The sequence below is a fragment of the Dermacentor albipictus genome, chromosome 4, assembly GCF_038994185.2.
Source record: "Dermacentor albipictus isolate Rhodes 1998 colony chromosome 4, USDA_Dalb.pri_finalv2, whole genome shotgun sequence".
In the NCBI taxonomy this organism is placed as follows: Eukaryota; Metazoa; Arthropoda; class Arachnida; order Ixodida; family Ixodidae; genus Dermacentor; species Dermacentor albipictus.
In genome coordinates this window covers 5,525,749-5,540,558 of record NC_091824.1, presented here as the reverse complement: position 1 = coordinate 5,540,558, position 14,810 = coordinate 5,525,749, and the positions used below count along the sequence as shown (strand labels likewise).

General features: G+C 43.9%; 1 protein-coding gene across 1 annotated transcript in view; it reads left to right on the top strand.

Moving 5' to 3' along the window:
- LOC139059024 (collagen alpha-1(II) chain-like) overlaps window positions 1-14,810 on the top strand; it is a 1,291,347-nt gene that overhangs the window by 1,108,154 nt on the left and 168,383 nt on the right. Inside the window, exons 37-39 of the mRNA XM_070536814.1 lie at window positions 8,728-8,835; window positions 10,879-11,094; window positions 11,807-11,860. Of these exons, the coding sequence (XP_070392915.1) occupies window positions 8,728-8,835; window positions 10,879-11,094; window positions 11,807-11,860 (378 nt within the window). The remainder of the gene's footprint in view (window positions 1-8,727; window positions 8,836-10,878; window positions 11,095-11,806; window positions 11,861-14,810) is intronic.

The following is a 14,810-nucleotide window of genomic DNA, read 5'->3' as shown; positions in this document are numbered from 1 at the left end:
TTTACAGTACACTTCCATCGCTACTGAGGGAAAATACCAAAAAATATTAGAAAAACAAATGTAGCACAATATCGTTAACTGATGTAGATGGTGCTGCTGTTCCACACGAAGAATGCTGTTCTGCACTCAGCGGAGTACTTTCTAAATCATTCTTGCATAAAGGCTGCCCTGTACTTCGCAACCTGAAGTTGCTAAGATGAATTTTCCTCAGATGGAGCCCTTGTTAATTGACTACGATGCTGTCATGAACTTGATTCGTAAATTAAAAATTTCGTCGTCGTCAGGAATAGATTACATTAATTCCAAGTTTTAGAAAATTACCGGAGTGTACTCTTCTATAATTTGGTGCAACATCTTTTCGCAGTCTATTCTGTTGTGCTCATTGCCAAAGGATTTTAACGCCCGCAAGGTGGTTACATTATTTGAGTCAGGCGGCGTGCATTTATCTTTCAATTACAGGCCGCTTACTCCAACAACTGCGCCATGCAAAATTCTAGAGCATATAATATACGCTTATCTCATTAAGTTCCTAAAAACAAATTCATTCTTTTAATCTTGTCAGCTTGGATTCCGTGAATCGTTTTCCTGCGATACTCAAGTTATTTCATTGAAACATGACATCTGGGCCGCGTTAGATATTGCATATCACAATGACACCATCTTCCTAAACTTTTTTGATGCATTTGATCACTTCTCTCGCCAATTATATTGTCTAAAATTAAATACACTCAACATTGTCCGTAATATTATCTCATGAATTAAAAACTTCTTACTTAGTAGAACACAATTTGCCTCTGCTACCACTTTTGACTCTTCACTTTGTCCTTTCAGTTCCAGGGTTCCGGAAGGTTCTGTTTCCGGACCTCTTTTTTGCTCGTTTATATTAATGATTTAACTTACCATGTAGCGTCCTCCATAAGGTTATTTACAGAAGATTGTGTCATTTACAGAGTAATGCCATCAAATGCTGACACTATAAAATTACAATCTGATCTAGACAAGGTATCTAACTGTTGCGGCACTTGGAAAATGTGGCTTAACAGCTAAAAGTGCAAACTAATGAGGATTTACCGCACTACTGCTTCGTCTAAACTACACAATTATCACTGTATGAACTCTGTACTCGAAGAGGTCAATTTCTACAAACTCTTAGGCGTCAACATAACATCTAATTTTTCCTGCAAAGACACACAAACCATAGCACTAACAATGCTAACCACATGCTTGGTTACCGCCGTCGCAACTCCTCTATGGCCCACGTTAACTTAAAGCTACTTCTGTAGAAAACACTAATACGTCCTTAGCTTGAACGTCCTTAACCTCTTATATCTGGTACCCTGGCCTAGAATACTTAACAAATGCAGTAGAATTTATGCAGAATCGTAGTGCAGTTTCATTCTTACTAACTCTTCTCGGACATCAAGTGTAAATTCTGTGCAGGCTACTTTAAACCTCCCTCTCCTCTCATCCCGTAGAAAGTTAGCACGCTTATCACTGCTGCACAAAATGTGTTACTACAATCCGAAATTAAAAAGTTAGCTTTTCTCCGAATCTGCGCACATATAATCTTGGACGGACCATCACCATAAATGAAGCGTTCCACATTGTCGCACAAACCTGTTTCTTTATTAAGTTATTCCTAAAACTACCAATCAGTGGAATCATCTGCCAGCCTGAATTGTTAACATGACCGATACATCTGCTTTTAGAACTATCATAGAAAAATACTTTTGTTAATATGGATTTTTAAATTTTGTTTTTGTTATGACATGGTCGTCTGTACGTGTTTTGTATTTCGTTCCACTCCCTTCTGTTACGCCTTCGGGCCTTCAAGGTGCAATAAATAAATAAAATAGATACATAAACTGTACTCACGGATCAACTCTGGACCGTCCGACACGCCGAGGAAGCCGCCCCATCCCAAGGATTCGAGGCCGTCACCTAGGATGGGGTGCTGATGGCTCCACCCCACCCAAATTGCCGGACATTTACCATAAAGTTATCACACACTCACCAGCAAACATTAAAATCTGGGAGGAAACGTGCAGTAGTAGATAATTTGTGCAAATTAAGGGCAGGTAGGGACTTTATAAAGAATCTTGAGAATAGCAGTTGTTACGCAAGAAAGTTTGAAATAATGCTATTAATACTGACAAACTGTGATCCGTTAGTAATAAATTTATTTATCTTTGTGAAGATGTCAGTGTCACTTGAACTGAGAAAGATTTTATTAGGCCATGGCGAGATACGTTGTGATACACCATTGTGATAGTGAGAAATAAGATATCTGTTTCGGTGTTAGAATCAAGGTTTGAATGAAGAAGAAAGGTGGTTCATTGAGTTTCCCGTGACAGACCTTTGTGGAAGCCTTGCTAAAACGTAGGAAAAAAATATTGGTGTCAAAAAAATTTATTACATGCGAGTATATGATGTGTTCGGTGATTTCACAAGACGCCCTAGGTATCGAAATGGAACGCTAGTTTAAGGCTGCAGCATAGTTAAATGATTTGTAGACTGGAATGATCTAACCCATTTTCCCCAGTTTCAGTAGGGTGCGTGATGACAGTGATTGGGAAAACAGTAAGGGTAAGTAAGTCGCGGAGATATGCTTTCTGGTTTTAAGCACTTTAAGTGGTTTCATCGACACCTGAAGAAAAAAATAGTTTCAGAATATCAATCAGCGCAAGTAAAAAATACTTGCCCCAAAAATTCTCTCCTGCATTGAAGACATAGTAGGAACACGCAAAGTGGGATAAATAATATATGTTGCGATGGTGAAATCAGACAAAGAAGCACTGTTCCACAGATTGGCACAGTCAAGGTCAGACAAAATTTTGCTATCGTGCCATGTTATCAACCCTCGCGATGTCCAGGGGTGTATTATTTGCAAGAAATTTTTTGTTGTATTGGTTAGGATGCGAGGTAAACTTAAATGTACAATTAAAAGCTTCTGTTACAAGATAGCTGCCAAGTAGGAGCGTTCTGCTTCACAAGATTTTTAGCGTGATCCACGGCGTGACTTTAGTCTAGTGAGGCCGAACAGATGTTTCTCTTCTTTTCTAGTCGTTTAAGTGCATTTGTAGACCATGATTAGCGCGAAGTTAGATTATAAAAAGATTCTACGTTGCGAGGTTGTTCATTTTATTTCGGAAAAGAAGCTAGATTTCTTGTATTGAGCGGTTTTCAAAGGTTTATCCAAATGTGTAGTAGAATGCAACTACGTTCAAGGGCCTGTGTAACTTTCTTTTTCGTAGGTGGTTTTCCGCTCTGGCTGAGGTACTGCAATGTACTTTAGGCATGAAATGATTTATGGCTGCTCGCTCACGTAGCTGAATGAAAGTAGACATGCTTTCAGAAGACCAGGTTAGTATGAGGTTTAGGGTGCTGACAGTATCATTGGTTACCCGCGTTGGCTCACTTATTATCTTCTAAAGATTAAAATTAGGCGAGAGGTGTGGTAATTGTTCACTTGCGGTACAACTAGTTCCTAAGCACAGTCATTTGACCAGTCAACGTCCCTGTAACTGAAGTCCACCAAAAACTACCTTTACGGATTCGTGAACTTTCTAATAATTGGTTCACCGCGAGAAAAATACAGTTCAGAGAAGGATAACAGACACCTAGTCGTAGCAGCTGCGGTTTAGAACGGACAATAAGCCATAGTGTATCGAGGTTAGTAGCCACATCAATTTCTTAGCACATTAGCATTTATTTATTTGCAACAAAGCCAGGCTTACGAATTCTATAGGCTTTCAGGGAGCATTTCTCATTGGCTAATCTCTGCTGCTGCTCAGCTCAACCCACGTCATTCTGTATCGGAAGTTTCTCGAATGTTCCTGCTGCTTGTTGTCTGTTGTGTATAAACCTTGTTTAATCAGATTGCATGCGCGACCCGATTTGTGTGGTACTTTCTGGAAGGCAAGCGAACAACAGCCATTGCGCTTAAACTTTTGTGGAGTCCATGTGAAACCCCAGAATTCGTTATACCTTTGACGTGTCTTATATAATAGCCAATACTTTGACCCGCTTATCATTTGAATGATCGCCGCCTCTACTCACCGCTATCCTTGTATGTCAGTGCCGCTTGCGTTGTGGCCACAAGGTCGCCGAATAAACAGTTGGTTTCGTGGCTTGCGCTGTGCCACTGTGGTTCGGCACTGTCACTACTAGCTGACAATAAGAATTCCACCGCTGATAGCGGTCTACCTATGTTTGCGAAAAGGACATCAAAGTTTGACATATTGCTCAATACTTCACTCTCACTGATGTTGCTGGTAAGCCAAGTCCCGAATAATAAAAGTAACCCAACGCCGCGTGAAGACGTATGCACTACCTGCTCCAATGGGAGGGGGGCATGTTCGGAAGAAAGCTCCTTATGTTAGCAAAAGCAACCAATATGGAAATATGCACACAGAGGCAAGTGCAACACGGCAATATGTTTGCGGATGGCCATGTCATAGCTGTGCTCCTCTTTCACGAATTGCGATGTTTCGCCAATAAGGTGGCGCTTTGAGTCGTTGAACAGTTTTGTATATCGAGCTCAAAAGGCTCTATATTTACTTTGCACAAGAGCGATGAGATATCGGCGCACGTTTAGCACTTTCTTAGAAAAACTATCGCCTATGCTCTAGGCAGGGCCTCTTAATGCTTCAGTTATTTGACAGTATCGCTTTATGTCGAGAGCCAATGCTTGACAATAAAGGGTTAGTTGCGACCAGGACTTTACCATCTTAGGCGATGTATTCGCCTAATGTCTTGCGCATGTGATGGAGTAAAATTGAAGTAGTCAGAGTAATGTCGAATGATCAGTTCTCCAAAAAGAGCAATATATTCAGCAGCGTCAGTATCATGATTGAGCGGTTTTAGGCATCATCAAAGTGTGCTGCAAGATCACAAACTTGGTGGATCGTGTGACCGGTGTCGGTTTGCACGGCTCCTAGGTGTTACTTTAGGGGTATATTTGCTTACTCTTTGTTGCAACGCCACTTCAACGTTTGCTAAGTTCAGACAGACCGTTGTTGTTGTGGGGAGCTGATTTCTCGAATTTAGAACTTCGGAAAGAAGTTTAACTGCCCTACCGATAGTTTTCTTACATCCCCACGCAGAATCGCCGTATAAGGTCCAGGATTCATCTCGACATCGTCCGACAGCAGCAGCGAGGAACGTGCAACAGTAATGCACTCACTAGCTAGTCATATGGCTCTTTCACGAGAAGGTGAGGCTTATAGCGCGTTAAAAATACAAGGACGAAAGTGAGACGTGACCCATACAGGCGCTAACTTGCAACAATCTTTATTTCGAGCAAGGAACCCATATATATATATACAACTTTTTCGCGTACATCATATTTGCGCTGTTTACAAAAAAAGCTTTACACAGTATTGAGCAGATACGATAACTCTTTGCGGGAAAGGGCAATTGATGGTTTAGACACACAGTTATCGCCAAGCCTATCAATCATTTCTGCTTCTATAATTTCGCGAGTTATCCTACCTCGCGCTTTTCCCACAATGGAGCAGTCTCTGTATGCTGGAGCACACGTCGAGTGGTCACCATCATCCACCCCAGCAACAGTGTAGCTGCAATGCCTGCAGTGGGCGTCAAGGAACCCGCCCCACTTTTCTCCTATAATATACCGGTGTTCCTTTAAACGCTCGTTGAGGCACCTTCCGTTTTGCCCGACGTAGTTCTTCCCACACTTTAAAGGAAGGTTATAAACAACTTCTTCCACACATTCAACAAACGGTTCCTGGTGTTTCTTTTTGCACGTGCGCTTATCAGAGAAGCCTGATCTGATTAGTCTGCACAGTCATTGCAATTTTGTAACAGCTGAAAACACAACCCTAACATTCGCACGTTGGCCTATTTTCTTTAAACGGTGCGATAAGCCGTGGATATATGGGATGACAGCAACGCTCCTCTTATCTACACAAGGCACGCTAGTAGAATTATTTGATAGCCTCGACTTGAGCAGACCCTGAGCAACGCAAATAAGTACATGTGTAGGGTAACCTGCCAATCGAAGACGGAGGATCTGATCCTTGATGCTTTCGGTCATCAGCTCCGGGCATGACTTACATAATGCGTTTGACAAGCATGTCTTTGCGATTCCTCTCTTAACCAACTTAGAGTGCGCCGACTGATATGGGAGCAGTGGCTTGTTCGCGCGAGGCTCGTATTTCCAGCGTACATGGTCAGAGAAAAATAAAAACTGAATGTCAAGAAATCTCATACTTCCGTCAATCGGCAGTTCATGCGTTATTTTTCAGAGGAGATAAACTCTCGCGTATAAACGAAAGTGCTTTAGTGGGTAAAGAATCGAAACAGTTAGAGCTGCAGTCAAGTAGAACTAAAAAGTCATCTACGTATCTAAAAACTTCGAGAATCTTAAAATCTGGAATCCGACCGATTATGTTCTTGTCTAGTTCAGCAAAAAATATATCGCTAAGAATGGGAGCTATACACGATCCGATGCAAATTCCCTCCTTCGGTATAAAAGGCTGCCCTTCCCACTGAATGAAAGTAGACTGAAGATAAAAGCTAAGAAGTCCTAAGAAATCGTCATTCGACATCCTGGTGGTGTTCGCGAAGGCAACGCTTCCAAAGGCGACAATAGAACTCTGAACACTGGAGAGCAGACCTGAATGAGGTAAAGAATAAAAGAGGTCTGTTATGTCTACAGAGAAGGCCTTAATATTCTTATTATTTAATCTTCAGTCTACTTTCATTCAGTGGGAAGGGCAGCCTTTTATACAGAAGGAGGGAATTTGCATCGGATCATGTATAGCTCCCATTCTTAGCGATATATTTTTAGCTGAACTAGACAAGAACATAAGCGGTCGGCTCCCAGATTTTAAGATTCTCAAAGGTTTTAGATACGTAGATGACATTTTAGTTCTACTTGACTGCAGCTCTAACTGTTTCGATTTTTTAACCACTCACTTTCGTTTATACGCGAGGGTTTATCTCCTCTAAAAAATAACGCATGAACTGCCGATTGACGGAAGTATGAGATTTCTTGACATTAAGTTCTTATTTTTCACTGACCATCTACGCTGGAAATACGAGCCTCGCGCGAACAAGCCACTGCTCCCATATCAGTCGGCGCACTCTTAGTTGGTTAAGAGGGGAATCGCAAAGACATGCTTGTCAAACGCATTATGTAAGTCATGCCCGGAGCTGATGACCGAAAGCATCAAGGATCAGATCCTCCGTCTTCGATTGGCAGGTTACCCTACACATGTACTTATTAGCGTTGCTGAGGGTCTGCTCAAGTCGAAGGTATCCAATAATTCCACTAGCGTGCCTTGTGTAGATAAGAGGAGCGTTGCTGTCATCCCATATATCCACGGCTTATCGCACCGCTTAAAGAAAATAGGCGAACGTGCGAATGATAGGGTTGCGTTTTCAGCTGCTACAAAATTGCAATGCCTGTGCAGACTAACCAGACCCGGCCTCTCTGATAAGCGCACGTGCAAAAAGAAACACCAGGAACTGTTTGTTGAATGTGTGGGAGAAGTTGTTTATAACCTTCCTTTAAAGTGTGGGAAGAACTACGTCGGGCAAAGCGGAAGGTGCCTCAACGAGCGTTTAAAGGAACACCGGTATAATGTAGCAGAAAAGTGGGGCGGGTTCCTTTACGCCCACTGCAGGCATTGCAGCTACAGTGTTGTCGGGGTGGATGATAGTGACCACTCGACGAGTGCTCCAGCATACAGAGACTGCTCCATTGTGGGAACAGCCCGAGGTAGGATAACTCGCGAAATTATAGAAGCAGAAATGATTTATAAGCTTGGCGATAACTGTGTGTCTAAACCATCAAATGCCCTTTCCCGCAAAGAGTTATCGTATCTGCGCAATAGTGTGTAAAGGTTTTTTTGTAAACAGCGCATGTATGATGTACGCGAAATAGTTGTATATATGTATGGGTCCCTTGCTCGAAATAAAGATTGTTGCAAGTTAGCGCCTGTATGTGTCACGTCTCACTTTCGTCCTTGTCTTTTTAACGCGCTATAAGCCTCGCGATGTCTTACCAACAAGCCCAAATCACTGCTTTACATCACGAGAAGGTAATGGTTCGATCGTTTTGCAAATACGCTGCTTGATGAGCCACCTGAATGGCGAATAGCAACGGGTTAGTGGATACTCTAGCGGCACATGCGATGGCGTTATAACTGGCGTGAAGGATGCTGTTAATACTGATGGGGCTTGACACGCTCGATCCACAGGCAACGCTGACGACACTGGTGGTGGGTAAGTGCGTCGCAACCGGTTCATTGACAGAAGGCGGCAGTGAGTACACCGTGCACGATGGAGCGATGACGGTAAGGCCATGACAATACATCAGCATGACAGCCTCGCGAAACACTTACGTGATGAGTAGCTGTGAGTTAATGAATTATGAAGCGACACAGCTACTGATACAGCCCCACGGACCCCTCCGCCCTGTGCATTTGAATGCCATGAGAAACGCAAATGTGGAAAATATAGCAATGATCGATCCTATAGTAATACCTCACAACACTATCTTGCGAATAGCTGGCATTTTCTTTGACATATGATGATCGCTGTAATGTGCTACAGCATAACAACTCACCCGGAAACATGGCTGTCGCCGGCAGATTTGTGTAGAACTCTCGCAGAACTCTCGAGGATAATTCAACAGCTAACTTTGTATGCTATCGGTGCTACGTTTGCAGTGTAATGCTTTGCGGTGTCATTGTACAGGGCCAGCCAGGCAAGGAAGGTGCTTCCGGCCTCCAAGGACGGCCTGGTGACAAGGGACCTGTTGGGCCGCCGGGACAGCCAGGGCCACCGGGCATCCAAGGCTTGCAGGTAGCGAGCCCTGTAGCACTTTTGTGCCATCGTTCAACTCTAATATCGTGCGAGCTGTACGTCCTGTTCTGCAAATTAAGTCGTGAGCAATAAGGCAGCACGGAGAGCTTGTTTCACAGTGCCGTCTGCCCCTTTGCTATTGCCGATAATACTGTCCTAGGTGTTTTTATAGTATACCGCGAAAGGTTGTATAGGTTGAAGCACTGTCTTGTTACAACCCGTCTTCACCTTACTCGTAAGGCGGTAAAATTCACTCCGTTCGGTGAAGTGTTTCCTTATCGCCGCGTTCTTCCTTTCTGGATCACCACGGCCACTTCTCCGCATTGTGGTTGAGCTTACTTCTGCATCTATATGCATTGCAGCAGAGAATTGTTGTGGCATCCACATCACAAATATTGAGAGGTAGGTGTTTGTTGAAAATAGCAAACCTAAAAGTAATGATGGCCCATGAGCAAATACACACTTTTTTTCATTAGAATAACAAAGTAGTATCCGTAAGCCAGGAATCGCTAACCTTACACGATACATCGTCAAATAAACTTGCACTCGCCTAAATTTAATGTATGAAGCTTAGACGAGCGCCAGATCATTTAACAAGGTTTCACCCTCGCCTGACAAGCTCTCGTCGAACTTTGGACTATTTTAAACGATACAAAATATCATCAAATTGATAAATCGTTTGAAGCAGTATGTGCCCACTGACAGCGTTTCACCTATCATTTTCTTTCCTTTGCGTTGGCGATGTCTGTTTTCGATGCGCTATGTGGTTTTTATTTGTTTGCTTTTCTTCACTTTTTGGCTTCTGTTTTTGCATATACTGAGGGTAGACATCAATAAAATTTCACTTGCGGGAGAGCGTTCGTGTCGTCTTCTTGTCTCTTCGTCCCTTGTCTTCCGTTAAATGTTGAGGCTCTGAGCCACTACTGCCTTTTTTCTCTCTCGTTCGATTGTTATTGCTCAGGTTGAGACACAACCTACACTTTAATAAGAAAAGCTATTGAAGCGTGTAATATTTTCTTTAAGGAACGAAAAGCCGCCGCGGTTGCTTGTGGCTACGGCGTTGGGCTGCTAAGCACGAGGTCACGTGGTCGAATCCCGACCATGGCGGGCGAAGATAGTGGTGAAATGCGAAAACACCCGTGTGCTTATATTTAGGTGCACGTTAGTGAACCCCAGGTGGCCCAAATTGTCGGAGTCTATCACCAAGGCGTGCCGCATAATCAGATCGTGCTTTTGGCCCGTAAAACCCCACAATTTATATTAAGGAAAGAAAGGATTTATGCAACTGAAAGCCAGCTGGGAAACTAATCTACACAAATAATTGCACAACTAGATGATAACTGCACACCATTGCAATGCATTGTCCGCATTCCGCCTGTGTGTTAAGTCCTAAGGTTACGTAATTTAGAGATACCTGATGGAAATTAATATGAGAGTGCAGAAACAGTAAAAAGCAAAAGTGGTTTGCGTCTTGCCTTGAGAATGTTATGTATAGCAATGTACAACGCCGAAAAACATAGTATTGCACCTTTGCTAATTACTATTCATGTGCTGCAGGAATTCTCTTCTTTGACAAATGCTCTGTAGATAAAAAAGAAGCCACAACACAAAATAACAAATCATATTATAAAAAAACACATCAGAAAAATGTGCATGCTCCCTTTTATACATTTAAGCCCCACGCAGCATTTCTGCGCATACATCGTAACATTTTTTTTTTTTGGCTCCTCGTCTATGCCGCTTGCTCTTTGCCATGTCCTTCTTAGAACACCATCTTTTTGTTAACCTCTTATTCATATATTAGTTAATGTTCAGTCACCGCCATTGGTATTATTTTAACTGTATTGTGCATTTATGCGACATCTCCACATCACTGTTACGTAAGTCAGATGTTGGAAATAAAGGTCAATTTGACATCGACTTTATATGTACACGTAAGCGCAGGCTTTAAGAGAGCACAAGCTATTGATACACATAATGTCATTGGTTCCGGTAATTTAACTGGGAACAAGTGAGTAGAAGCCAGGTGTATCTGGTATGCAGGGTCCACCGGGCAGTCCAGGCCCTGCGGGTGCAACTGGAGAACGTGGCGAACGTGGTGAAGCCGGCCCTCCTGGTGTTCGCGGCCCACAGGGCCAGAGAGGGCCACAGGGGGCGCCTGGCCCACAGGGTTTCAAGGGCGATCGCGGCGCTGCTGGAGAAAGGGGCTCCAAAGGCCACCGAGGGCTAGTAGGACTCCAGGGCCTCACAGGATCAGCCGTGAGCCTTATGCTTGCACTCACCAATATATCTCGCTAATGCTATGCTACCTGCGATCGGAAGGCGGTTATCCTCATTCGCGTATTTTTACGTTGCTCGGCAATTCTCGCTTGTGTGAGCACCGTCAATAAGTACCTGGGTTAAGGGCATCGCTTTTCTTAATGCTCTCCCACCATGAAATCTACGTACATCAAAAGTTCTGTTAAATAATCTTCTTGTGTGGGAAAAAATGGATTCACTAATAAGCTTTAAGTATAAAAGCTTTAAAAGTTGTTCTAGATATTTCAATAGACACTACATGTAGTCGTATTTTGTGTATCTGGCCTAAGCACTATTTTTGCCAAAAGCTGTTCAGTCTACCGTAACCTAAATACCTCCATTGCGGCTACGCTATCCTTTGTTTGAGTAAATGTTTGTCTGAGTGAAACGTTAGCGGAAAGCTACTTTGAGTTTAGAGCGTAGAAGAGATCTTGATACTTATTCCATAGACTCTGTCTTTCTTAAGATTTTTTATGCACATTATAAGTAGGAAGGTTAATAATAACGAGGGCCACGGAAAAAAATCAGAGACACTGATGACGTTAAAAAAAAAACTGGGTGTTATTCTATTGTCCTATACGGTAGATACAGACACTCAATTTATAGTTGCAACAATCATAAATAGAATTTAGATAACGTAGCCGCCCATTGTTTCTTTTATGCTTGAACACAGGGACCACCTGGTGCCAAGGGACCAATAGGAAACCCCGGGCCTCCTGGAGCACCGGTGAGTTGCACCCCTCGATATTGTAGTGAATTGATGCCGAATGCGATCAGGCGAGATAATTCTTTTCAGATTTGGAACACCGAATATAGTCCAGTCGCACATCCTGGCAGAAGTTCTACATTTCAGTTAGCCTGTGAAAGATGATTCAGCAGTTACTTAATCGATGGATTTCACTGTTCGGAACAAATACTGCTCAGTAATCTCTCCTGTCAGCTCTATCCCAGCCACAATTAACGCATAATGTTAGTGCAATAACAGTATACCACCGGGATTTGATTGTCAAGTACCAGCACAGTGGTGTGTGCCTGCCGAGGGCGAATGGTGTCGATAACGTTGTGAATAAGTGTCCCAATAAAGCTGCCCACAATGCCTACGTAAAAAACAAAATAAATAATGTTTTCTTGACAATACCGCAAGGCGTAATGAGGGAAAGAAAATACCAAAGAAGAAGAAGGAACTGGAGACCCGGTGCGCTGAACTTGCAACTGTTTATTGCGTGTAAATTATTTATTCTCAGTGAATTGAGTGCGAAAGTAAGTCACTTAGTGCTCGCTCACTTGGCTTTGTACTGTGTATTCATTGATGAAGTCCACAGTATAACGGAAGCCCGTCTGGTGGAGACGATGTATATTCAAAAGGAAGATATCCGGGTACCAATTAAAATGTCTTAAAAGCGTGTTCACGTTTCAGCTCGCCCAGGGAAGCATTGCGCATAATGAAACAAGCAGCACAGTTTGCGCCATTTTTGTAGGCGGCTCAAGACATGATAAGGTACTTGACATACATGGACGGCAGATTGCCCTGGTTTCGATTAATAATGTGCGTCGTGGTTTGGATGAGTAAAGAATAAATAAAAAAGAGATAAAGACACATACAAAGATTTCGTTCCTTGGCATTCACGCCACAATTTTCACAGTTAATCGTTTGGGCACTAGTTGCGCAGTGTTGGGCTAAGACATTCGACGCAACGTGTTGATTCTGGGTGCCATTCCTCTGCTGTTTAAGTCTTGTCTTGAAGTTGCCGCTTGCTCCGACGTAGACATAGCGACAGTCCGCCCACGAAATGACACACACCGCACCTGGGAAGTCGTCTTTTTCCATGGGTCCTTCACAGCAAGAGCTCGTTTCTGAGACTCCGGGAGCGAACGTGCGCAGCCTGTACGTAATATGACCGTAGAACGCGTGCAAGGGTCCCATTTATGCCTTGGACGTATGATATCCAATAGCATTTTTTCATCAATGGTGGGGGTGAGTACTGCGTGAGCCAGAGGGTGCCCTACTGAGTAAATGAAGTACTCAGGATATTCGCGAGCCCACAATTTCCGCCACAGACGTGCACGTAGTCTTAGGCCATGTAGTCTTCCGCTGTTGTGGACACGTTTTTCGCCCGACCAAGAAGAGAGCCGACAACAGACGTCTTTTGTGAAGCAGGGCGCACTCCTGTGTAGTTGAGTTAGCGACAAGTGTGAGTTTGCTTCCTAACCACCTTGAATAACAAATTTTGGCCTTCATGTCTCCAGGAGCGGCAACTGGCCTTCTGATTCTGCTTCTACAGTGAACTTAATTGCTGCTTGCATACTGTTCAGGTGAGCCGTGAAAAGGTCAAGGTTCTGTCCTTGCAAGACACTGGAACATATCTGAAGAAGGCCTTCGGTGTCGGTGTAAACGAGGATAACGCCTCAGCTTCGATATAGCTTCCATTGTTAAGCTAGCGACTGTGACCGCACTGGATGCCCCCATAGCCGCTCCGTTGATTTGCCAATAAAATTTATTTTGGAACGTGAAATATGTGTTTGATAGGCAACACATCAGTAGACATTCTTCGCGTTCGCCTGTCGGACGCTACCTGTCGCCGCAGCGCCAACCGTACACAGGACCAGCCAGGCTCGTCCCCAAACACATATCTGGAAATCTAAAAGCCGCAACCGATGGAGGTCGAAATGCCGAAGGTGCTCCGCCTACGACGAAGACACTTCAGCATATATCTCGACGAAGTAGGAACGACAGGCCAGGGTCTATCCCGAGGAAGCCTGGAAGATGCACTGCTACAGAAGGACGTGATGCAGTTGTGGTTTGACGACGCAAATACAACGCAAGACGAAGAACCATCGACCTCGACATGCTTCTCGACGGCCACACCGGCACCGCTCTAGCAGACACAACAGCCGACTATTTCGTCATCACTGGACCCTTTGCCACCAAGCAGAAGAAAGTCAAGACATGGGACGGCATTCACATCTGGACAGCGGCAGGACACCTTATAACGCCTACTGATAGCTGCACAGCAAGAGTTACAGTGCATGACAGGACTTGCGCTGTGACCTTGGTCATCCTTCGAGGGTGCTCACGCGACGCAATTCTCGTCAATGACTTTCAGAATCAACACGGCGCAATCATTGACCGAAAGTGGAATCTGATTATGCTATCCACAGACCAAGCAATACCACTAGAGAGGACTTATTCCGCCACGCTCTTAATACCCGCAGTCGTAGAAGGCGCGTTATCGAGGGCATCCAACGTCTACTGTTCGACAGTGAAATTTGCATCTCAAGAGGAACTGCTGTACTGCACGGAGGAGAAGCCAAAGTGATGCTGAGAAACTATAGCCAGGAGTTCAAGCACATCAACAAGGGCATACATACGATGACACACATCGAAGAAATTGTGGAAACCAGCACTACGTTTATCTTCTCGGATCCTGTCGGATCTCCCTCGGCGGTCAACCTTCGAGAACCAGTCTTCGACATAAATCCAAGTCTTCCCGTGAGTAAGCAGCAACAGCTTAAAGCTCTCCTCCGACGATACAGGCTGCTTTTCGACGTCATCCTGTATTCGGGCAACACGAGTTGCAAGACATCGCATGACTGAAGAATCGGCTTGACCACTCCACCAGAACCCTTACAGAGTTTCTACGCGACAACGTGAAGCCATAAGCCAACAAGTCGATGAA